The sequence below is a fragment of the Schistocerca piceifrons genome, chromosome 6 (assembly GCF_021461385.2).
Source record: "Schistocerca piceifrons isolate TAMUIC-IGC-003096 chromosome 6, iqSchPice1.1, whole genome shotgun sequence".
Lineage (NCBI taxonomy): Eukaryota > Metazoa > Arthropoda > Insecta > Orthoptera > Acrididae > Schistocerca > Schistocerca piceifrons.
The window spans coordinates 365,121,211-365,146,264 of record NC_060143.1 but is presented as its reverse complement, the minus strand read 5'-3'; the positions used below and the strand labels follow the sequence as shown (position 1 = coordinate 365,146,264).

The following is a 25,054-nucleotide window of genomic DNA, read 5'->3' as shown; positions in this document are numbered from 1 at the left end:
CACACTTCATGAATTTAAATATTCTTCAGTGGAGTAAAAGCAGTGATGCTGTAAATATAACTTTGGAGATTTTCCAAAGATATTGACCTCAGTAATAGCTTTTATGTTTTCAGGAAGTTTGTTATAAAGCTTAACTCCCATGTGAAAAGTACCTTTTTGGCACAAAGCTGTGCTGATTTGAGTTATATGTAAGTTTCTGTTTTGACTGGTAAAGTAATCATGTATATCACTGTGGTTTTTTTTCAGTCCTTATCTATTACATTTAATTTAAAGAAGAAAAGGGTTTCTATAATGTATACACATGGTATTGGGGGAATACCAGATTTCTTAAACAAGAGTCTCTGGGCTTGCACCAAAACAAGATTCTAATGGCCCATTTTTGTAGTTTAAAAGTGCTATTATCTGTTTTAGAGTTTCCCCAGGACACGACACCATATCTAAGATGAGAATGAAAGTAGGCGCGTTTCATTACTGTTTTCTGATTACAGCATGATTTTAATGAGCAAAGAAGGTAAAATGTTTTGCTAAGTTCTGCACTGAGATGTTCAATATGCTTATTCCATCTGATGTTGCTCTACAGCCAAAGTCCTAAGAATTTGGTTTCAGTATTGTTATCAACTAGTTTGTCATTGATAGAGACTGATGGGATGAACATGTCCTTGTTAGGAACATTGTAGAATTTTAGTGAAATGGTTTTTTTACTGTTTATTACAAGCTGATTACTCTGTGCCCAGCTGCTAAGTTGTTTCGTGACTGCATTTATTGTCTGCTGTAACTGTTCATTGTCTCTTTTTAGTAGAATTGTGGTGTCATCTGCAAATATGATTGTTTTATGTGCCTCATCATTTAAGTTTAGATGATTTATGTACAGAAGGAACAGAAGGGGTCCCATTAGTGATCCTTGGGGTACACCACATTTAATTTGTTTATAGTCAGATAAGTGTTCAGATACAGTTTTTAGTGTAATATTTGTGTGCTTGATGCACACTGTCCACTTACGATTAGCCAGGAAGAAACTGATCCATTTGTTGGACAGACCTCGAATACCATATCTTTCAAGCTTTGATAGCAGAATTTTATGATCCACCATTTCAAAAGCTTCTGACAAGTCAATAAATACTCCTATTGATTCTTGTTTTTTGTCCATCAGGTTTAGGATGGAATTGATGCACTCGTAAATAGCTGTTGTCATTGATTTCTTATTTCTGAATCCATGTTGTCCATTGCACAGGATGCTGTTTTTATTTATAAATTTCATAAGTTTTTCATGCATAACTTTTTCTAATACTTTAGAGATACAGGAGGGAATTGGGATGGGTGTGTAGTTATTTACATTGTTTTTACCACCTTTTTTATATACAGGAATAACTTTTGATGTTTTCAATACATCGGGGAAAGTGCCTGCCTGAAGTGAGCAGTCACATAAGTGTTTGAGTATTTCAATTGGGTTTGGTGCACTCTTCTTTAATATTGTTGCAGAAATACCATCAGTGCCTGCAGACTTGGAATTTTTTAGTCCTTTTATTGCTTTAGCTACTTCATCTTGTGAAACAGAACTGATGTACATTGATCCTCTACATGCACTTATTTTATATCCATTTGCCTCGATGCTCTTAATGTTTGACTGTAACGTATTATCAGCAACACCTGTGAAAAAGTTGTTAAATGTGTTGGCTACTTCTAAGAGGTTTGTTACTTTTCTATTTTTATGTGATAGTGTTATATTTTTGCAACATTGTCTGTATTCTCCGGATCTTTTTTTTACACTCCACATAGCCTTTGATTTATTAGCTGAATTATAAATGAATTCATCATTATGCATTATTTTTGCTGCTTTTATTACTTTTCTTAATATTTTGGAGTATTTTTTATAGAATTACGTACATCATGTGAGGAACTTTTTGAGTTACATTTTTCATGAAGCAGTCTTTTCTTCTGGCATGAAACCCTTATTTCCCTTATGATCCAGCTGTTTGTTCTAGGGTTCATATGGTTAATGTTTTCAGTGGGAATGCAGATTCAAAGAAATAGGTTAATGTATCAATGAAAGTGTTGAATTTTTCATCTATATCATTCATTTTGTACACTTCTGACCATTTTTCTTTCTATAATAAGTTGTTGAAGTAGTTTACATTATCCTGATTATAACTTCTACATGCGGTTCTGAAAGACATGTTGTTAATAATACTGCATTGTGTACTTTTATGCTTAATATTTGAATAAGTTGGTCACTAAAACCTGCTTTGAAAATTTTTAGTGAGGTGATGTGTAAACTCTTCTTGACTAGAAACTGATCTAGAGCTGTTTGGCTAGTTTCTGTTACTCGGGCAGTGGCTTTTACTTGAGCCTTTCAATTACAGGATGTTGAAAAGTTCAAAAGAGTCTCCCTATTTTCACTATTTGTGAGAAAACTGATATTGAAATCACCACAGATTATCAACTCATAATCCAGTTTATTTACTTTATTTAGCAATGACTCCATTTTGTTTAAGAAAAGTTCAAAATTTCCAGATGGTAATTGTTAAACTGTAGCAATAACCAGGTTGAACTGAGTAATTTTTACAGCTGCAATTTCATAATTATTTTCGACATTTGATCTAATTAAGTCTGGTAGGGTAATAATATCTACCTTATCCTTTGTGTAGATTGCTACCCCACCCTGCTTGCTGTTTTTTTCTGCAGTAGTAAGCAGCCAAAATGAATTTGTTTATTTTCTTATTCTGGATTAATTCTAGGTTAAGCCAGTGCTCAGAAATGCGTAACACAGACGTATCGTTAAGTTTATCTGTTAACAGTACGTTAATCTCATCGATATAGTTATGCAGGATTGCACATTATGGTGATAAATTTTTAGATCAGGTGTATTCATGATTTGGTAATTGGGAATCATATTTACAGCATCACATACCTTTAGTTTAAATTAGGAATGTTAGATGTGTTGTGTTTTTGTTCTTCTTTCTTGTTCATTTTGTTTTCCTCGCTGTTGTTGGAAGGATGTCCAGGAAGCTGATAGATTGTTTTATTCCTTAGAAGTCCTTCTGTAATTACTCCACTAACACGATCACAAACAAACCTTTTCCCTCCATAGTTCAAATGCATTCCATGCTTCGTGTGCAGATTTCGATGCAGCTTGCTTACACCCAGTACATTGCACTTGGCGTATTAAGAATGCAGTTTCCTTATTTTAATGTTTGTTTTCCAAATTTCTTTGTTTACACCCAAACTATAAATTAGATAGTGCCTATGAGGCAGTGTGGCAATTACTGTATTGAGCATTTGCTAGCTTGTAAAAATTATTCAGCATTTTCTTGCCACATAGTTTGAACCCATTATACAGATGATTAAGGCATTTTCCTGAATTAAATTTGTCGGAGTGTTAATGTCTACAACATTTCTACTTCCCTCCCCTAGTTTGACTACACTAGTCACTGCTATGTAGCAATTTTTCTCACGGAGCATGCTGGATAGATTTCTGCCATGACTGACTGTTAGTAATAGTACATTTCTCTTTTTCCCTGATGATCTGTGTTTTTTGTTGACATTTTTTAGCAAAAACACTATTCATTTTCAATTCACTGATTTTTACAAGTTCATGATCACTTTGAGAGTTGTTATCACAGTCACTTGTTTGGAAAACATGATATCTGTTTCTATCAGAAAATCTGATAGTTTTTGCAGAGTCTGTTGTTCTTTTTGCAGTTGGAAAACCATCTTTATATGACAATTTTGTCCACTTGGACAATTTATTACTTTTGACTTGCATCACTTCATTTGGTGTTGGCTTCGATCGTAGATCCCGATTTTCTTTCTCGAGTGAATCAATATCACTTCTTAAAGCACTGACTATGAATTGTAAGCTTGCAATCTGTTCTTTTAGCGTTGTTATATCAGTGGTACAATTCTTACAAACTCCCTTTTTAACCGCATAACTATTTCTCAAGTTAGAATCACACACTTCTACACTTGCGGCCATCTTGAGTGACAATAAAGCTGGTAACATTTTATTTTAATCTTTAACAGAAATCACTTATAACTGTCATTGTATGTAAACATAATATATTTGTTATTTGATAATACCAAACTTTTGAACTGTAAATGTTTTTGTTTTCTCATTTTGTTTGAAGGTTTGATTTTGTCTTCAATACAGTTGGACATGCAGCTGATGACCTGTGCCTAAAATTTTGCAAAGATGATGGCCTTGTTATAACAACTGTAGCAAGCCCATTAGCTGCTGACAACTATGGGTTCATTTTTCGATTGTTGTACAGCCTCTGGGTTCGCTTAAAATGCTTTTTTAGGGTATGTCCCTATATTTCAAGGGTTCTTAAACTTAGGATTTGGCTGTATATGCTCAGTTTAATTGGTTAGGTTTGTATTTGATAACTGATAGTTCTTTTGTGACAGGTCTGTGTTGGGGCTAATGCTTGGAGTTTAATGGATGAATCTCCTGTATCACTGAATGAATTAGGAAAATTAGTAGAAGATGGAAGTCTGCAGCCAGTTGTGGACAAAATATTTTCACCTCAGGATGCAGAACTTGCCTTCCAGCATGCTGACTCTTGTGATGCAGTTGGAAAGACAATAATAAGGTTCAGGTGAGTCTCCAGTGAAGATGATACCTGTGATTGAAATATGCTTCAAATATACCGATAATAGTTCGCATTAAATTTTAATTAGTATTTCAGTCAATCCTAAAAGCATGCTTTGTTCTCTTGTTTTACATTCTGAGAAATAAATTCAGATAAACTACTTAAATGAAAATATAAAAGTAATTTGTGCTTTAGTGTACAATTCATTTAATGTCAGATGACTAATTCAGTGATTTGGGGTTCAACTTTCAGTAGATTCCAGTATGTTTTTGGAACATAACATAACTTTCATTTTTGCCCAGTATTTGTTTATGTGTATTTTCTAGGCTGCCATTCATTTTGGTCACCAAATAACCAGTTAAATAGGATAGTACACAGGTCAGAGAAAGGAGAGAACGTACTGTCTCTAAAAGGACCATGAATAATTAGGCACTTAATGTTAAAATTGACTTTTGAGTTGTTGATTTCTTTACTTTTGTAGAGGATTCATAAGTGGAAATTGTAATATATCTTACACTCATTCTTTTAAACATGTTACGATTTCATCTAAGTCTGTTGTCCTAAATAATCTAATGCAGTAATGCAGCCAAAGTCAATAAAGCTTTTATTGAGCAAAAGCAAACAATAAGGATATTGTGTAAAGCAGATAGCCACAAATACTGCAGAGCTCTCTTCACAGATCTTGGATTTCTTTTGATGACTTCTCAGCATACTTCTTCCTGTGTGGTATTTGTAAACAGTAAGAAAAGCAAGATTCAGACTAAGTATGGTTTACACAGCTACAGTACAGGAAGTGATTCATATGTGAACTTTGCCTCATAATGTGGTGTTAGATGAATTGACTGTTCATGAATAACTCTTGTTTTCTGTATTAAAAATATTCAGGTTTTAAGTAATGGACAGCATGATTCCCTTGTATGTGCAGAACTTATGTTTCTGATGATTTTTTTCCTGAATATTCTTTGTATTCAACATATTACCAGAGTTTCTCCAAAAAAATAGTAGCCTACTATGCCTTAATACTGTTTGAAATAACTGTACTATGCCTTTTCAGGATGTTCATCTCAGTGCCATAGGATAATACTTGCAGTTCAAACATAAAGCTATATAATTAACTCAAGAAGTATTCAATAAGCATATTCCAGTTTAAATTCTTATTTAGATTGAGTCCTAGAGACACAACATATTACATTGCTGCTATGCTATTATTATTATGGCTTATTTCAATTTCCTGGGACTTTGACTGTTGGATCCTACATTATGCCATATGCGTTTTCAACGTACTTAGATTCATCTTGTTTAACTGGGACCATATTTCTAATCTATCCAGTGTATTAATGATGTAGTCAGAGATTTTTCTGCTTGATTGTCATCAATTAAAACAGATGTATCATCTGCATACAGAACTGCTACAGAGTTCTCATTAATGGTCATATTTTTAACATAGAACAGAAAGCATTACACCTCCCCACAGATTTAATGATAAGATAGCCCAGTGGATAACCTATCAAAAACTGAACACAGACCAAACATGAAAACGGGAAAAAGGTGAAACTGTGAAAAAAGAAGCAAAACAGAATTAGTGAAAGTTCCAAGCTTAAGATGAGCAACATCAAGTGAACTTGAAGTGCCACACCATTTCGTTTTCTTTCCTTTTTTTCCCTCACCCTCACAAAATTATGAACTGTCCATCCGGTCATGGATGTGCCTGTTTACTGTGTTCAAATTTGTGTCTGTGTCATGATGTAATGTCTGTTTGCAACAGTGAGGTGTGAGGAAGGGACCTCCAGATGTATGTACTTCCTATTTGTTCTACACAAGTGCCACATTTTATGACACTTGTGTTTCATTTTGGAAGTTTTGACTTTTGAAATCCCTTTTTTTAAACATAATTTACATCCATTTATTTGTTGTTTTCATTTTGGTGAGAGATCTGTACGGCATCTCGCCAGCTCTCACTGTTCACCACATTTACTTGTGACAATACTATGTTCTTACCAAATGACTCATATTCTAAAATCTGTGCATAGTATGACAATTTCCCAGACTATGGAAGGAGAACAGACACATCAGTGACTGGATGGACAGTTCATAATTTTGTGGGAAAAAAGGGAGGGGGGTCACAAGGGAGATTTAAACAGGATCTCCCACTTTGCAGTCCAACAACGTGACCACACAACCGCAACACATGGTTCTGCCAGTTTGCTCAAGATTGCGTACCTCAAGTATGGACCATTCTCTGTTTCTATTTTGCTTCTTTTTTCACAGTTCAGTACACTTTCTTCCTGGTTTTATGCTTGATCTGTGTTCTGTTTTTGATGGGCTGTCCCCTGGACCATCTTACCATTTTAACTCTGAGGGAGGATGCGATGGAGAGTCCCCCTTGTGAGAATAAAACCATGGAGAACATCTTAAGTTACAATTCTCTATTTTGAAGGCTAATTTCCTAAATTTGAGGAAATAATTACTGTCTGTCTTCTTTTAGATAGATATGAGGTAAGCCACTGTTGTGCACTGACCTTAATCCCATATGCTTTTAGTTTGCAGATAAGCAAGGTGTGGTTTTCAGAGTTGAAGCTCTTAGTGAGGTCACAGAAGATTCCTTTCACTTCATTCTTTTCATGTAGTGAGGTGCTAATGTTGTCAACAAAATTATTTATAGTGTCTACAGTCTTTCCCTTGCTGGAAACCACATTGGTTTTTCAAAATATTCTCATGTTTTACAATACAGTTTTATATTAAGTTAGCAACTGCCTTCTTTGGATATTTTTTCCAAAACTCAAAGAAGAAAGATGGAATGATAATTTCCCATATCTTCTCAAGGTCCTGTTTTGAAGAGTGGTTTTATTTCTGCATCTTTTAATATATCTGGGAAACAATCTTGTTGAGAAGATTGATTTATTAATGAAGGTGATGGATGGGCCACTATTTCATACAGTGATTTATTTCTTTTTCTGGTTATCATATCTCAAGCTGCTGAATTTTTGTTGTTTAATTATCAGTTTTCGTTGTCCATTGGTGATACATTTCTGAACTGTGTGACACACTCAAACTTTCAATCAAGCCCAAAAGGATGTACTATTTTAAGAGATAGATTTAAAACCATTAACTATAAATCATTACATGTATATATGAAAAAAATAGAAATCATGTAAATGCTACACTTTTTGCTGAGAAAGTGTATTATAATTCTAAAACTGATTCATTCCACTACAAAGTGAGAGATCACAATTACAATCCCTGAGTGATGGAAATAACTACCCGGTAATGAGAACCCACCTTTTTATCTCATTGATAATGAGTTTTATTGATAAAATTGTGAATGAGTCTTCCATTCAGTTTAATAATTTCAAGCATCTTCATTCTACGAAAAAACTGGCATTATCCTAAAACAGATAAGCATACTACATTTTAAAGTTAATCTTAAGGGTTTCTTCCTGTACAAAGAAAGGGTTTCTGCACTGTGGTACAAAGAACTTTTTATAAGTACCTAATTAACATAAAGCAGTTAATTTGGAATCATTGCAGATTCAGTAGAAATTAAACAAATGCCTTTGCTACTTCTTCTACAAATGTCATGTTATCTCTCTTTGAGCAGTGAAAATGCCTTTTAGTAACATGATGACTAAACATGTTCACTGTGAATAGGCTTCCATCCTTACAGCAAGTAGACCTAAACAGGTTTTATCTATTGACAGTTACTAGTGTACATATGTAAGTATCAAGTAATTTCGAATAGAAAAGCGGAAGGTATTCATTTTAAATGGGGAAGCAACAGCATATTTACAAAGTATGCGCTTTCATGATAATTTCACAATGTTTCTTTATTGCTTCTATAATTACAAATAGAATATGTTACCATGATGATATGGTTCAATGGACAAGCTGAAGTATTTACGCAAAGAGATTGTGAAAGCTTATACACAGTTATAGCAAATATCTCTGTCGCCATGATGTTTTATGTTGAAAAATAGTCAATATATATTTCAAGTACTTGTATAGAAAACTATTCTGATATTCACATTTGTTTTAATATCCAGACCTTTTTTGGAGGGAGGATCAAATAAAAACACTTGTGGTACTGGCTGCCTTCTGTTCAACAGAGTTTAGAAAGGATCGTCCAGAATTCAAATACTCTCCGTGCACTACTACAGTATGTAACAAACCTGTTTCTCTCGATTTGTAGTTATCAGGGAAATTTCCTTTTTTTCTGCTATCTAATTCCACATCCTGGGATTATACCTTTTCCTCATTTTTGTTCCATCTTTCAAAAAGAAACAATCTGCCCATAGAACTGCAGTTGGCATAATTAAAATTGTAATAATTCTGCCTCAGTTTCTTAAGTGTGAAAAATTTCATGTGTGAAGGAAAATCTCACATGAAATTTTTCACACGTAAGAAACAGTCAAAACCATAAAAACTTCTTGCTGAACTAAATTTATCTGTTATAACTAGGAATTCAAGTGGGAAGATTTGGCATTGGGTCACCCTAAAGGAATGACTGGAGTCATCACATAACTGGTTCAACGTTCATCATCTTTAATACATTACTTGCCTTTATTAAAGTCAAATGAGTTTTAAAAATCATCAACAGTAAAGTTGACTGAGCAGGCTTCAGAAAACTGACTTTTAAACAGCTGTCACTAATTATCAGCCACCAGCCATTAATTATACACCAGAAGTACAGAATTTTAAAAACAATTAACTACAGTTGGCAAAATCCACTGAGTAGTTTTTTTTTTAACTGAATGACCTTTAAACAACTGCCATTAATTATGAACCCACTTTCATTAAGTATACACACAAGGTACAGAATTTTAAAAACGATAGTCAGTGAATAACCAAAATTCACTGATCAGATTTTAACCAAATGACTTTTAAATAGCTACTATTAATTATGAGTGATGAACTCCATCGAAATTACTTAACTTGGATAGGATGGCCACAGTCTTTCCGTTCCTTAAGCTTGCAAGAGGCCGACCTGTCTTTACTAGTGTCAATCAACCAAATAATCAAGTTGCTGGTGTATTTTCCAAAATATTATACCCACTCACAGAAACGCCTTTTCAGGGCAGGTGATAACTGATAATCAAAACCAGGCTTTGTGCCTTCACAGGAGCTGATTCGTTCTCTCGTGTACTATCCAGAACTCTAAACCTCTTGCGCTCGTGGTCCACTCGCTCTGCACACACCACAGTCATTCCCAAAACCTTCCTACTTTGTGGCTTTTGTCCTCACCAATGGTGCCATCAGCATACCTCCAAAGTTACCCAGACAATAAATGTTAATGAGGGTCAAAATTGATAGAAGGCTGAGCCCATATGGCTCAACCTCCCTCCCCATGGTTCGGCACCAAGGGCAGAGGGTAAAGATGGGGATAGCTACCTTCCCTAACCTGACTAACATATACTCTAGAGATCTTCACATTCAATTGATTACAGCCAATATATTAACTGGACTCAGAAATCTTAAAATTTTAGAGGGGTCTATAAAATGGTGAACCAGTTTATTAGAAGGGATTGCTCCAGCTTGGTTTCAACATTAAACCTACACACAAACATGTGGTCTCTGACCTTTCCCGTGAACTCGCGTCCCTTGCAATTGTATCTACATTGCTGACACCTATGCTCGAGCTCTGTATTGCGCCTCGCTCTCTCCCAGTTATGTTGGATGATTTAGGGAGAGACTCGCTCAGGAAACAGCTCATCAGTGATCCAAAGATTACTCAAGGGAGACTTAATCAGGTAGGCCAGGATTAATGAGGCCACAGTAACATTGATAGCCTCAGGCTGAGTAGTATTATAAGCAAGGTTTAACCACCGGATAGAAAGGTCCCAGCGTTTTTGAGATCTAACATGAAATATTATCCATGCAACCGCCAAATACCTATTAATACGATCAGCAAAGGATGGCTGGGGGTAGTAAGGAGCAAGGGTAAAGTAGAGCAAAAGACAGTAAAAGTTTTGGCGAGACACTGTACAGATTGGCCACTAGTGACCCTGCAGCTGGGAATTAACCAGCTAAAATGGGAAAACCCATCCAATACCCCCAAGATGTAACAATTCCCCCCCCCCCCCCCCTTCCCCTCACCCTGGTACACGGAAGGGGCCCTACATAGTCGACAAAGAGACTGTCCATGGGTCTGCAGTCATGAGTAGACCCGAGAAGACCCTTGCATGATTTAGAATTGGGTTTCCCTTGTTTGCATAACTGACATTCCCCCACATAACGGACTTATATTCTTGCACATAGATGGCCAAATCATATGTTGTCTAATTTTGGTCAAAGTTTTATGGAAACCCGGATGACAGCCCACCCTGGAGCTATGAAAATACCTAAAGATCACTGAAACCAATACCTGAGACAAATTTTGAATGTGTTTTACCCTTCCCCTTTTGACACACAATACCTTAATTAAGAACTTACCCATCTATGTGCTTGTCATTTAAAAAATTTCTCTCTTTTTAAGTTAGAAAGTATGGGAATCGTCTTCCTGCCTACCGCTGTGACTGCAAAAGAGTTCAGGAACCTCAGTCAACACAGCACCGCCCAGGGAAAGCTGACGACCGTCCTCTGCATTTTGAGGGGGGTCGCAATCTTCATGCATGCGAGTTAAAGCGTTGGCCTCACTGTTGTCTCAACCCCTGATATGATGAACTTTAAAATGAAATGTGGAGATGTGAACTGCCCAACAAGCAACGTACCAGTTTTTTTTTTTTTTTTTTTTTTTTTTTTTGGGGGGGGGGGGGGGGGGGGGGTAGAACTTACTTCTCCGAGGCAAAGAGAACTGCTAAAGCTTCCCACTCATACACTGAATATTTTAATTCAGTGGGAGATAAAGCAGCATGATGCAGAGTTGACACGATGCTGCTCTCCCTGATGTTCTTGGACGAGTACCACTGCTACCCCAGAATTGGACACATCACTTTAGACAGTGAATGGCTTGCTAAAATCCAGAATAACTAACACAGAAGGGTTGCTAAGGGTGGCTTTAACTGCCTCAAAGGAAGCCTGATGACTCTCCCCCACCAAAGGAAGGACCCGCCTTTCTTGGACAGGTTATTCAATGTTGCCACCAGTTGGATGAAATTAGGAACAAACTTCTGAAAGAAATTTGCCATTCCAATAAATCTGGCAACATCCTTCTCACCCTTGGAGTGGCGGGGAGGGAAGGGGGTGGCAAGTCACACAAGGAACGTGTCCACTCCTGATCAGTGCTGACCTCTTAATCCGAAACCAGGTGGCCCAAAAAGGATATACAAGGGCGAGCCAGTGTATTCTTAGAAGGCTTGACAGTGAGCCTGGCTTCTATAAGACGTAACAAAATTTCTTTGAGGCACTTCAAATGCTCTATGAACTTGGAACTGTAATCCACCACATCATCAAGATAGTTATAAATGGATTTGAACTTAAGATCTCCTAAAATGTGGTCCATAAGATGAGACACAACGTGGCTGCACCCGTAGACAGTCTGAAAGGTACGCAGTTAAACTCATAAAGGTTCCAGTTTGAATAAAAGGTAGTTACTGGTTTGGAATCTTTGGTCAAGGTTATCTGACGGCTGGCTTGATTGAGGTCCACTACAGAGAACCAACGGGCACCCACAAACCAGATGAAGCAGTTCTGATGGTAGGTCAATGGAACTGATTCCAAGATGACCTTCTGGTTGACTGCACTGTAATTGATGACTGGTGGATAATCGTCACTCTGTCCTTTAGGAACAAGAAATATGGATGAAGCGTAGGGAGGAGTCAAAGGTCTAATGATGCCGTCCTGGAGCATGTTATTAGTTAGCCTGTGCAAAATCTTCATTGTGAGTAGTGATAATCTGTAAGGTGGTTGATGAACAGGAATATCGTCAACCAAGTGGACCTTATATTGTATCTTACTAGTTATGCCTCATTTGTTTGTGAGGACAATGGGAAATAGGGATAACACACTCAACAGCTGCCTAGCCTTGCCAGGTTCTAAATGATCAGTGGCAAACTCAGACGACTCCCGACTGCACATTACTAATCAGTTGAGATTGCCAACATGAACTCAATCCTAGCCTCAGGGCAAAGATTGAAATAAAAGGCATGAGCTTGATATCAAAAACCAGACTGGTACCCTCAATGAAATCACAGCCCAGTATCAAGTTAACTGACAAATTCTTAGCAATAACAATGTTAACAGGCTGTGTAAAATTCAGTGTGCCTAACTTGTCTCCAAACTCCACTACCAGAGGTACTCTTGTCCATTAACCACATGACATCTCTGAGACGGGGGGAACAGGGAAGCATTCTACATAAATTCCCTAACTCAAGGTACCAGTTATAATGAAGTAATGAAGCAGAACTCCCAGAATCCAAAATAGCGCATACAGGCTCATCATTCAAGTGGGCACACACATACAGAAGCATAAGATTTTGCGCTGCTCTAATATGGGACCAATTCTTAACAGGATGATGGATACCTCTTCCTGCCATTGTCCTATAGTACCAGATATTTGAACACAGGCCCCTCTTCACTTGACGTTACCGCACAAAGTGTCGACTATCTCCACACTTGAAACTTAGGTTTAACCTTACCAAGTGCAAAGCCCATGGCCTCGTGCTGGTTCCACTCAGATGGAGTAATTAGATGACTGCCTGCCTACTGTTGCTCATGAGCAAATCTTAAACCTTCCATCTTGGCAACCGTGGTATCTAATTTCATAAAGGTGGTAGATTTTCTAGAAAAAAAACCATGTAATCAGTCCTTAGGCTTCATGCCTACTAATATGGTATTAACCACATCACCTTCAACTACTTGCAGCCCCAGAGCTATCACAGCAGTATGGATTTCATCAATGTATTGAAGCAAAGTCTCATGCTGATATTGCACATGCCAAAAATGCTTGTGCTCCAACTGATGCCTGATCTGGTGTGACAACTTCAGTTGACTAATACACTGTGTCAAATCACAAAGGGATGCTTCACTCTGCATAATCTAAAAGAAAATTTGCTGAAAACTCCACAGTTTAACCAATAAAGAAGCTGAAGAACAATGGCATGTGAAATGCACAATGCATCAGCATGAAAATCAAACCAAACTGTTAACCATGACACAAATTCAACCTGTTCAACTTGCTCAATAGGAAGGTCACTAATCCCTTGTAGTAGATACAAAACGGGGTTTGGCAACCTAGCTAAAACGTTCGAAGTGATCACATTTATTTGTCCCTCGGTTTCCTGCTTACTCTCCTGATGGCACAGATTATCACCTACACTGTCCCTCTTGCTTATACTCATTAGGTCATCTAACATGAGAAGACCCAGATCTACCTGTAACTCCCTAATTAAGCTATCAACAGCAGTACTTTCATTGGGCATCAGGGATGTCTGCTTTAAATCGCCAAGACGATTCGCTCAATGTGTCACCTGTGCTTGAATCCTTTATACTTTTGTGTGCACAAGCTGACTGTTGCATAAGTAGTTCACATTTTCCTGCAGTCCTACAAAAGCCACAAAACCATCAATGAGCATAGCACCTATCTCACCAGGCTGAGGTCCAAGGCTTCCCCTACTACACCGTGCAAATGAGCAGCCAATTCAAGAACTGTGTCATCACCTGATTGCTGCCTAATTCTTAACTCATACAAAAGGTGGTCTTTCTTGAGCTAGCCTACCCCTGGGCATGACCTGTCTTCCATGCTGATGATTGCTATCTGGAAAATAGTAGTAACCAAATACAGTTTACTGCTGACACAAGTAAGGTAGTAACTGAGAACACTGTTGCAAGAAGGGAAAAGATGGCCATCATCCCCTGCTCCCTCTGGGTCTTTCCAGAAAAAGGAAAATAACTACACTCTGGGATACCAGTTGATAACTAGGAATTCATGACAGAAATTATGGGATCGAGTCAGCATAATGGAGGGACTGGTGTCCCCATATAATGCTTCAGCATTCATCATCTTTAATACATAACTTACTTTTGTTTAAGTCAAACACATTTTAAAAACAATCACATTAAAGTAGACTTTATAAAAATGACTTTTAAACAGCTGCCATTAATTACAAGCAACTAGCCGTTAACTACACACCAAAAGTACAGACTCAAAAATCAATTAACTGCAGTGTACAAAATTCACTGAGCAGTCTTTTTTTAACTAAACGACCTTTAAACAGCTACCATTAATTAAGAACACACTGTCACCCTGTAGACAGCAAAGGTACAGAATTTTAAAAACAATTAACAGTCATTGAATAGTTAACTACAGTTAAAATTTCTGACTCCAAATTGAATATGTTTTTGCCCATTAACTTGTTATATATTGTCATCCTCGTAAACTGTGGAGTCTGTTCATATAATTTCAACTGGTGTGTGGGTAGCATAAAATTATTTTTATTTCTTGTGTTATTAGTATGGTTAAAATGATACTCCTCAAATAATTTTTGTTTGCAATGTAGGAAGATTATAATTTCATAAATGTATAAGGAGGGAACAGCCAGGATTTGTAGTTTTCAAAAAAAAAACCAGGGGACAAGACTCTGTTTGCTATGCAGTATTGGCAAATTTTCTTTTGCAGTTTCAGTATTCGAGATACACTACGTGAACTTCCCCAGAAAATTATCCCATATCTAATGACAAATTCAAAATAACCATGATAAGCAATTTTTCAGTTACTTGAGTCAGTGAAATTTGCACTGAAAATGCAAAACTGCTTAGTTTATTGGATAGGAAGTGTATTCCAGATTAACTTCTTGTCCACATGTAGTACCAGTAATTTGACTCTGTCAACTTCTTTCATAGGTTGACTGCTATGTTGTATTTTAAGTTCCACACATTTTGAATGTTTGGTTTTGAAATGTACCATATGGGATTTTGTAACGTTGAGTTTTAACTGGACAAGTTTACTAAGGTACCTGGTGTGCTTACAATGGATTTCAGGATTTTTTCTGCAGTGTCATCTTCAATTAAAACAGAAGTGTCGTTTGCAAACAGAACTGATGGGTTAGGTACACCTTGTGATATTGTACTGCATTTTGAATTCACTGCATCTGAGGTGAGGTGATAGATACCATTTGCATTCGGTTGTGTAAGTATGATGTTAGCCAGTTTAGAGCATTGTCTCTAATCCCATATTTGTCTAATTTGTAGATAAGCAAGTCATGGTTCACGGAGTCAAATGCTTGTGTGAGATCACAGAAGGTGCTTGCAACTGTACTCCTGTGATACAATGATTTGCCTATGTTTTCAGAAAAGTTATTCACTGCATCCAAAGTGTTCTTTTTCTGGTTGAAATCCATATTGGTTACTTATAACATTATTTTTTACAATAACGTTTTTGATCTGGTTTGCAGCTGCTTACTCTGACACTTTTTACAGGACAGGAAGAATAGAAAATGGCCGAAAGTTTCCCATGTCTTCCGTCGTCCCTTTCTTGAAGAGAGGTCTGACTTCGGCATACTCCAAAACATCAGGATAGCATCCCTGTTCAAAACACTGATTGAAAATTTTAGTTAGGGAAGGTGCTATTATGCCACACACTGTTTTGATCACTTTAGTGGGTATCCCATCCCACTCAGCAGAGTTTTTATTTTTTAATGATAATATAACATTTTCCATATCCATTATTGTGATTTTTTTTTTTTAAATCCGTAGATACTCAGCTTCTAAGGGGGATTCCGGAGGGATTTACTTTACTCTGATACTCTGCTACATCAACATCTGACTTTGCCACATTTATGAAGAATTCATGTAAACACACTGATATTTGAGATGGGTGTACAATAAATCTGTCATCTACTTTAATCCTAGATATTTCATAACTACTAACTCTAACACCTACCTCTGATTTGACAACAAACCACACTGCTCTTGTTTTACTCTTATGTTGTACAATGAACTAGTTTGCTGTTTGTTTGGCTATCTTCACAACTTCTTCGAATATAGCTTTATAATGATGAACATACTCAGTAAAACATCTGGTTTTATTATATTTCAGTTCATTGTGTAGTTTCCTCTTCATGGCACTAGAAATTTTTATACCACGTGTTATCCATTTAAGTTTATTAGTCGTTTTGTTGCATGTAGTTCTAAATAGAAAAGTTTCATTAAATATTTCAAGAAAGCTACTTAAAAATTTGTTAAAGTTACTATTACTCGAAATACAGATGCTGTAAGGCCATTCAACCACTCTTAACTTATTTCTAAATATAATTGAATTTTTTTCATTGAAGTTCCTTTTCATGTGGCATTTGGTACATGAAATTTCATTCTTAATATTTGCTAGTTCAATGAATTATGTGGAGTGGTTAGACATTCCTAAATCCATGCAAAATTTAAAAACATCTTCAAGTACATAATTTGTTAGAATAGAGGTAGCTGACTGCGTTAAAAATGTTCTTGGCCAGTCTGTTTTCATTCGTTCTATGTATGTGCCTGTAGAACTTTGCCCTTCTTTTCTTAATGTTGTTTGTAATGATCTCTGTCTGTTCGTGCAGTTCTTTTGCAGGTCTCTTTATTCAGATCCACTCTTTCTCAACCAGTCTGTTGGACTTTATCAGTATTTTCCTCTCTTGTTTACCCATCTCCTAGAGTTTCTTTCTTCCCTTGGTTACAGTTGTTTCTGAGGCATATAAGGCCTCTGGTAAGACTACTGTACTACAGTATCTTCAATTGGAATTAATAGAAATACTTCCTTAGTTGCAATGGTTCCTGTAGAGGCTCTAGCTAATTTAACTGGGTTTTGGAATAATTTCATGTCACAGGCAATAGTGAAATTCCTATGTAGTTATTAGGGTCTGTTTTGTCTCCATTCTTGGGGAAGGGGTGTATTGGGACTGGCTACCACTCTTCTGGTATCTTTTCTGTTTCGCAGATGTTGTAGATGATTGCATGTATTTTGGATGTAATGTTCCCGCGGTCTAATTTTCAGATTTCTGAAATCAGTCCATCTTCTCCAGGTGCTTTGTTATATTTCAGTGATTTTATAGTTTTTATATGCTCCTTGTGTGTTGGGGCTTTGGAATCCAGGTTGTGGGGCAGTGGATAAATTAATTTTGTCATTTACAAGAGCGTAGTCAGCCAGAAAGCGATGGAGGAGATACTGACCATAATTTCCGGTGTGCAAGTCCACATCACCCATTGTATTCACTGAAAGAAAATGTTTCTACTTGCTATTTACTCAGCCGGATCAGGAACTATGGCTATAAATAAAAGTTTTGATTTGTAATTGATTAATACATTCACTTAAAGTTCACATGCACAAACATAATAATATTCCTTATAATAATAATAATAATAATAATAATAATAATAATGTATGTTCTGCCAGTCGTAAAAGGCGACGAAAAGAACAAACCACTAATAGGGCTAACCCCCCTTTTAGTGTGATTACTTGGTTCAGGACAGAACTAAAGAAGCCTCGGACAAGCGCCGTCATGGTCGGGGTCGACGCTTGAACCCTATGCCCGCCCACATATATGTATATGTGTGGATGGATATGTGAGTGTGTGTGCAAGTGTATACCCGTCTTTCCGCTCCCGGGATTGGAATGACTCCTTACCCTCTCCCTTAAAACCCACTTCCTTTCGTCTTTCCCTCTCCTTCCCTCTTTCCTGATGAGGCAACAGTTTGTTGCGAAAGCTTGAATTTTGTGTGTATGTATGTGTCTGTCTGTGTTTCTATCGACCTGCCAGCGCTTTCGTATGGTAAGTCACATCATCTTTGTTTTTAAATAAATTATTTAACAGTTACATTGCGCACCCATACACATTCCCCGATACACTTACACATGGAATAACTTATCTGAAACCTAAAGATCAAGCAGACACAGCAAACCCAGCTAAATATCGCCCCATAACATGCCTACCAACAATATACAAAATATTAACTTCAATCATTACACAGAAATTAATGACACATACAACACAGAACAAAATTATAAATGAAGAACAAAAAAGCTGTTGCAAAGGAGCACGAGGATGTAAAGAGCAACTGATAATAGATGCAGAGGTGACATATCAAGCTAAAACTAAACAAAGGTCGCTACACTACGCATACATTGATTACCAAAAAGCTTTTGATAGTGTACCCCACTCATGGTTACTACAGATATTGGAAATATACAAAGTAGATCCTAAACTGATACAGTTCCTAAACATAGTAATGAAAAACTGGAAAAACCACACTTAATATCCAAACAAATTCAGATAATATCACATCACAGCCAATACAGATTAAGCGTGGAATATACCAAGGAGACTCATTAAGTCCTTTCTGGTTCTGTCTTGCTCTGAACCCACTGTCCAACATGCTAAATAATACAAATTATGGATATCAATATAATGGAAGGAAACATTCCACGTGGGAAAAATTATTATAAATACAAAGATGAGGTGACTTACCGAACAAAAACGCTGGCAGGTCGATAGACACACAAACAAACACAAACATACACACAAAATTCAAGCTTTCGCAACAAATTGTTGCCTCATCAGGAAAGAGGGAAGGGGAGGGGAAGACGAAAGGAAGTGGGTTTTAAAGGAGAGGGTAAGGAGTCATTCCAATCCCGGGAGCGGAAAGACTTACCTTAGGGGGAAAAAAGGACAGGTATACACTCGCACACACGCACATATCCATCCACACATACAGACACAAGCAGACATATTTAAAGACCAAAGGTCTGTATGTGTGGATGGATATGTGCATGTGTGCGAGTGTATACCTGTCCTTTTTTCCCCCTAAGGTAAGTCTTTCCGCTCCCGGGATTGGAATGACTCCTTACCCTCTCCTTTAAAACCCACTTCCTTTCGTCTTCCCCTCTCCTTCCCTCTTTCCTGATGAGGCAACAATTTGTTGCGAAAGCTTGAATTTTGTGTGTATGTTTGTGTTTGTTTGTGTGTCTATCGACCTGCCAGCGTTTTTGTTCGGTAAGTCACCTCATCTTTGTATTTATAATAAATTATGGATATCATATTACTGGAACATACCCACACAAAATCACACATTTGCTATACATGGATGATCTAAAACTACTGGCAGCAACCAATCAACAACTCAACCAATTACTAAAGATAACAGAAGTATTCAGCAATGATATAAAATGGCTTTTGGAACAGACAAATGTGAGAAAAATAGCATAGTCAAGGGAAAACACACTAAACAAGAAGATTACATATTGCATAACCACAGTGACTCCATAGAAGCGATGGAAAAAAACAGATGCCTATAAATATCTAGGATACAGACAAAAAATAGGAATAGATAATACAAATATTAAAGAAGAACTAAAAGAAAAATATAGACAAAGACTAACAAAAATACTGAAAACAGAATTGACAGCAAGAAACAAGACAAAAGCTATAAATACTTATGCTATACCAATATTGACCTACTCATTTGGAGTAGTGAAATGGAGTAACACAGACCTAGAAGCACTCAATACACTTACACGTTCACAATGCCACAAATATAGAATACATCACATACATTCAGCAACAGAAAGATTCACATTAAGCAGAAAGGAAGGAGGAAGGGGATTCATCGACATAAAAAACCTACATTATGGACAGGTAGACAATTTAAGAAAATTCTTTCTAGAACGAGCAGAAACTAGCAAAATACACAAAGCAATCACTCATATAAATACATCGGCTATACCACTGCAATTGAATAACCACCTCTACAACCCTTTAGATCACATAACATCAACTGATATGAAGAAAGTAAATTGGAAAAAGAAAACACTACATGGTAAGCACCCGTATCATCTAACACAGCCACACATCGATCAAGACGCATCCAACACATGGCTAAGAAAAGGCAATATATACAGTGAGACGGAAGGATTCATGATTGCAATACAGGATCAAACAATAAACACCAGATATTACAGCAAGCATATTATTAAAGATCCCAATACCACAACAGATAAATGCAGACTTTGCAAACAACAAATAGAAACAGTAGATCACATCACAAGTGGATGTACAATACTAGCAAATACAGAATACCCCAGAAGATATGACAATGTAGCAAAAATAATACATCAACAACTTGCCATAAAACATAAACTAATAAAACAACACGTTCCCACATACAAGTATGCGCCACAAAATGTACTGGAGAATGATGAATACAAATTATACTGGAACAGAACCATTATAACAGATAAAACAACACCACATAACAAACCTGACATCATACTCACCAATAAAAAGAAGAAATTAACACAACTAATTGAAATATCCATACCCAATACAACAAATATACAAAAGAAAACAGGAGAAAAAATTGAAAAATACATCCAACTGGCTGAGGAAGTCAAGGACATGTGGCATCAGGATAAAGTTGACATTATACCAATTATACTATCAACTACAGGAGTCATACCACACAATATCCACCAGTACATCAATGCAATACAGCTACATCCAAACTTATATATACAACTACAGAAATCTGTAATTATTGATACATGTTCAATTACCCGAAAGTTCCTAAATGCAATGTAACATATACCGTACAGTTAAAAGGAAGTCACGCTTGATCAAGGTCCGCGTCACCTTCCATTTTTAACCAGACATAACGTCTGAGACAAGAAAGAAATAATAATAATATCCCTATCAGAAACAGCACTATTAGCAATTCAGAGGCAACCTCTATGGAAAGTTCTGTGTAAAATGGTCTATCATGCTGACTTCTAATCACCAAAAGTTAATTGCTCACCTCAAAAGTGAAAAATAATCTCAACACTTGTCACATGGTTTTGTCATCATTACGGCTGTCACACAAACAATTATTCTGTGAAAATTAAACGATCCAGGATGGTGTACAGTCCTTGCAAGATCACATCTTACTTTTACTGAAAACACATTTGGTAGCTGTCTGGCTCTGATGACTTGGTAGCTGTCTGGCTCTGATGTCATCTGAGACACAGCGCACACTGGCATTTGACTGATGTGGACAGATTGATATCACAGTGCGAAGTTTTATATATGGGTGCAGCAGATCGCAGAACAGAACATCTGCTATCAACTGTTCTAGCACAGGTGGCAGCATCTAAATGGCTGCTTTCTCAGACACGTATTAATTAATATTTCTGTTGTTTAATAATTCACAATCTTCTTAATTTTTGTAGAAGTTAAATTTGCTTAAGTTACTGAAAAAGTTTTGGCTCAGTTGCATTTAAACTTTGCCAGCTAGAATTTTTAGAATGGAAACACCAGTACAACATGACCTTTGAACAACTGCCTCTTTAAAATTCCTTGTAATGATTGATTGTCGTGTACACTGAAGTTTAGAAAATTGGTACAACACTATTATTTCATCATTGTAATCAAGTGCTGTAATTAGAACTTTCTATAACAAATACAAATGATACTTAATCCATTATGAGTAAAGATGTTTTCAATGCAAATTTGGTTTTTAGTAAATAACTTAAAAACTAATAGAGGTAGCTTAATAGAGTCACATAGTTATTTTTTTACTTGAAACTGAGGCTATGTACAAATTTTCAACTTTCTGAGTCTAATATTAAGTGCCTTCAAATTTTTGTAAAAATGACGATTTTGATAAAAATATTGCTCCAAGCAAGTTGAGACTTGTAACTTTTGATTGTGACATACATTTATTATTTAGTGTCACTTATTTTTTCTTAATAGATTTGAGAAATTTATTCATTAGATCATTCTGAGACTTCACAATGTTAACATTAATGTACTGAAGCATACACTGACAAAGTTTGGAAGAGTTATTTTAATTTTTAATTTCACTCTTAGATTATGGTGGAATCCTTTGTCTGTTAAGCGCAGGTGTCATATGATGACATAGAACTGGTAGTAGTGACTGGGGTAAGTCCCGGCACAACTCTCTCGCTTCTGTATCTCTCACAATGATACAGCACTTGTTTCGCCACAAGGTTATGGTATGGCTTCTCGAAATGTTGATTCTGTGTTGCTGTACAACAGTTTAGTAGTGTGTCGAAGTATTGCGCAATATGTTTCAGTTCTTTTTTGAATTTGCCTCCAGTGTTCCATCTTATCTTTTGAAGCACTAGTTTGGTTGTTGATATCCTGTCATATTTTCTCTGAATGTTCTGTACAAATTTTGTATGTTATTCTTGTTGAAGTCATTTTCTATCTCTTTCAACCTTCATTTTTGAAGTGGTCTTCTGTATCATTTTGAATTCTTCCTTTTTTTGGATGTTCTATGACTGTTCAATTTTTCCCTGGCTTGTATTCTGTCTTCTATAGCTGTGTCTCATCTGTGTTTCCTTTTTCTTGGTGGTTGCCCCATTATCAGTTCTTTCCTTTTTTCTGACAGCTCAGTCCAGCTATTACAGTCATTTTTCTCAGTTTATTCTGTTATTGGAAGTGAAACATGGGCGATAAATAGTTTGGACAAGAAGAGAATAGAAGCTTTCGAAATGTGGTGCTACAGAAGAATGCTGAAGATTAGATGGGTAGATCACATAACTAATGAGGAGGTATTGAATAGAATTGGGGAGAAGAGTAGTTTGTGGCACAACTTGACTAGAAGAAGGGATCGGTTGGTAGGACATGTTCTGAGGCATCAAGGGATCACCAATTTAGTATTGGAGGGCAGCGTGGAGGGTAAAAATCGTAGAGGGAGACCAAGAGATGAATACACTAAGCAGATTGAGAAGGATGTAGGTTGTAGTAGGTACTGGGAGATGAAGAAGCTTGCACAGGATAGAGTAGCATGGAGAGCTGCATCTAACCAGTCTCTGGACTGAAGACCACAACAACAACATTTCTTTTTTGTTTAATTGTAGAGACTGTTTCTGTTCAGAATGTTATGTTGGTCCTCTTGATTTGTCTGGTGGGTATAAATTTCACTTTGGTTTTCAGTGGGTGGTGATCAGATTAGAAAAATCCTTTACTTGTTCTTATATTCATAATTCTCTGTTGACCCCCCCCCCCCCCGAATATGACTATGTGGTCTATCTGAAATGTTCCTAGGGCATTCCTAGGGGATTTCCAAGTTCATAGTTTCTTGTGTGGTTTCTGGAATTGTATTGACATTTATTTTGAGGTTGAAATTCCTGCAGGTCTATTATGTTCTCTCCATTCTTGTTTGTCCTCTTTTGGCTGTGTGTTTTCCAGTTGTGTATTCGAATTCTCTTTCCCTGCATAAATGGGCATTAAAATCACCCAATAACACTTTCGCATGCTTTTTGGGGATTTTGTTGGTGTTTTCATCCAGGTCTTCCCAGAAATCATCTATCATCTCTGGGCTTTTCTTGTTGTAGTTATATGTGACAGCCTGTGCATGGATTAGAGCATAAGGCTTTATTCCTGGATTGTATCATGAGTGTTGATATTTTTTTCTGATTTTGAAGGAAAATCTATGTCAGAGTCCAGTATCAATTTGTGCACTACAAATCCATTTTCAAGGAGTTTAAGATTTCTTCGTGGAAAGATTATGGTTGATTTTCTCTGATATTTTGTATTGGTTTTCGAGTTAAAGTGGTTCTCATTTGAGAATTGTGCTACCTGAATTGCTAGAATTTTGATACGAGATTGATCCATGGTGTTTGTCAGTTGTTTCAGTTTACCTGGTTTCAGTAGTGTGTTTGTGTTGAGTGTTCTCATATAAAATTCTTTTAGTCTTGACGGTTTTTAGACGCTCTAATTCGGTTTTGGTAATGAAATCCCAAAGGATCTCACATAACTGTACTGGAGTTTTGAGTTCCAGAAGATTCAATCACAGCTGAGCTCACAGAGCCACCAGTTGCTGACCAGAGTACTGGTTGCCGTCACGCAGACGTGTCTGGGTGTTGGTGTTTCACCTGTAACCCTTGGCAGAAGCCCTCACAGGCTGCTACTGTCCTCCAGAGCCAGATGGACCCAGGATTTCTTAATGAGGTTGTTACTCCTTTCTTTCCTCCTACCTCATCACTTGTGAGATGAGGCCCTGTGCTTGGGGCTGGCAATGGCAGAGTTTTTTCACTTGTGTTATGTACAAAATATAATAAAGAAATAAACCTCTGCCATTGTGGCTTCATAAGGACTAGTCAGGACTGACTGACCATCATGTTACCCTCAGCCAGTTGCATCATATGAATGGGGTATGGAGGCCTGTGGTGTCAGCACACCATTCTCTCGGGCTTTATCAGTTTTGCAGACCTTAGAGCTACTATTTCTCATTGAAATAGCTCCTCAATTGGCTTCATGAGACTGAGTGGACCCTTTCCCATTCCTCCCACCAAGGAAAAATTCCTGGCTGTACCAGGAATCAAATCTGTGTCCTCTGCATGACAGTCAGCGATGCTGACCACTCAGCTGTGGAGGTGAACTTTGTATTACACACACATCAAAAATAGTTTTGCATCACCTCGGTTCCAAGAGTTCTGGAAGCTGTAAAGAAAATTGGAATAGAGATCAACATAAATATCGTTTCCGCCCTTTTTATTGCTCATGAAAACTGCACATTGCATGTCATATCACCATACAGTGAGACCTCCAGAGCTGGTG

General features: G+C 36.9%; 1 protein-coding gene across 4 annotated transcripts in view; it reads left to right on the top strand.

Moving 5' to 3' along the window:
- The window catches only part of LOC124803122 (reticulon-4-interacting protein 1 homolog, mitochondrial-like), a 170,332-nt gene that overhangs the window by 68,219 nt on the left and 77,059 nt on the right, over positions 1-25,054 (top strand). For 3 of the 4 annotated variants that reach the window (XM_047264294.1, XM_047264297.1, XM_047264295.1), the window contains exons 7-8: positions 4,125-4,299; positions 4,405-4,595. In XM_047264294.1, coding sequence (XP_047120250.1) covers positions 4,125-4,299; positions 4,405-4,595 — 366 coding nt within the window. Of the gene's footprint in view, positions 1-4,124; positions 4,300-4,404; positions 4,596-15,938; positions 16,109-25,054 lie in introns of those variants that run through there. The other variant, XM_047264293.1, reaches the window with a different exon arrangement.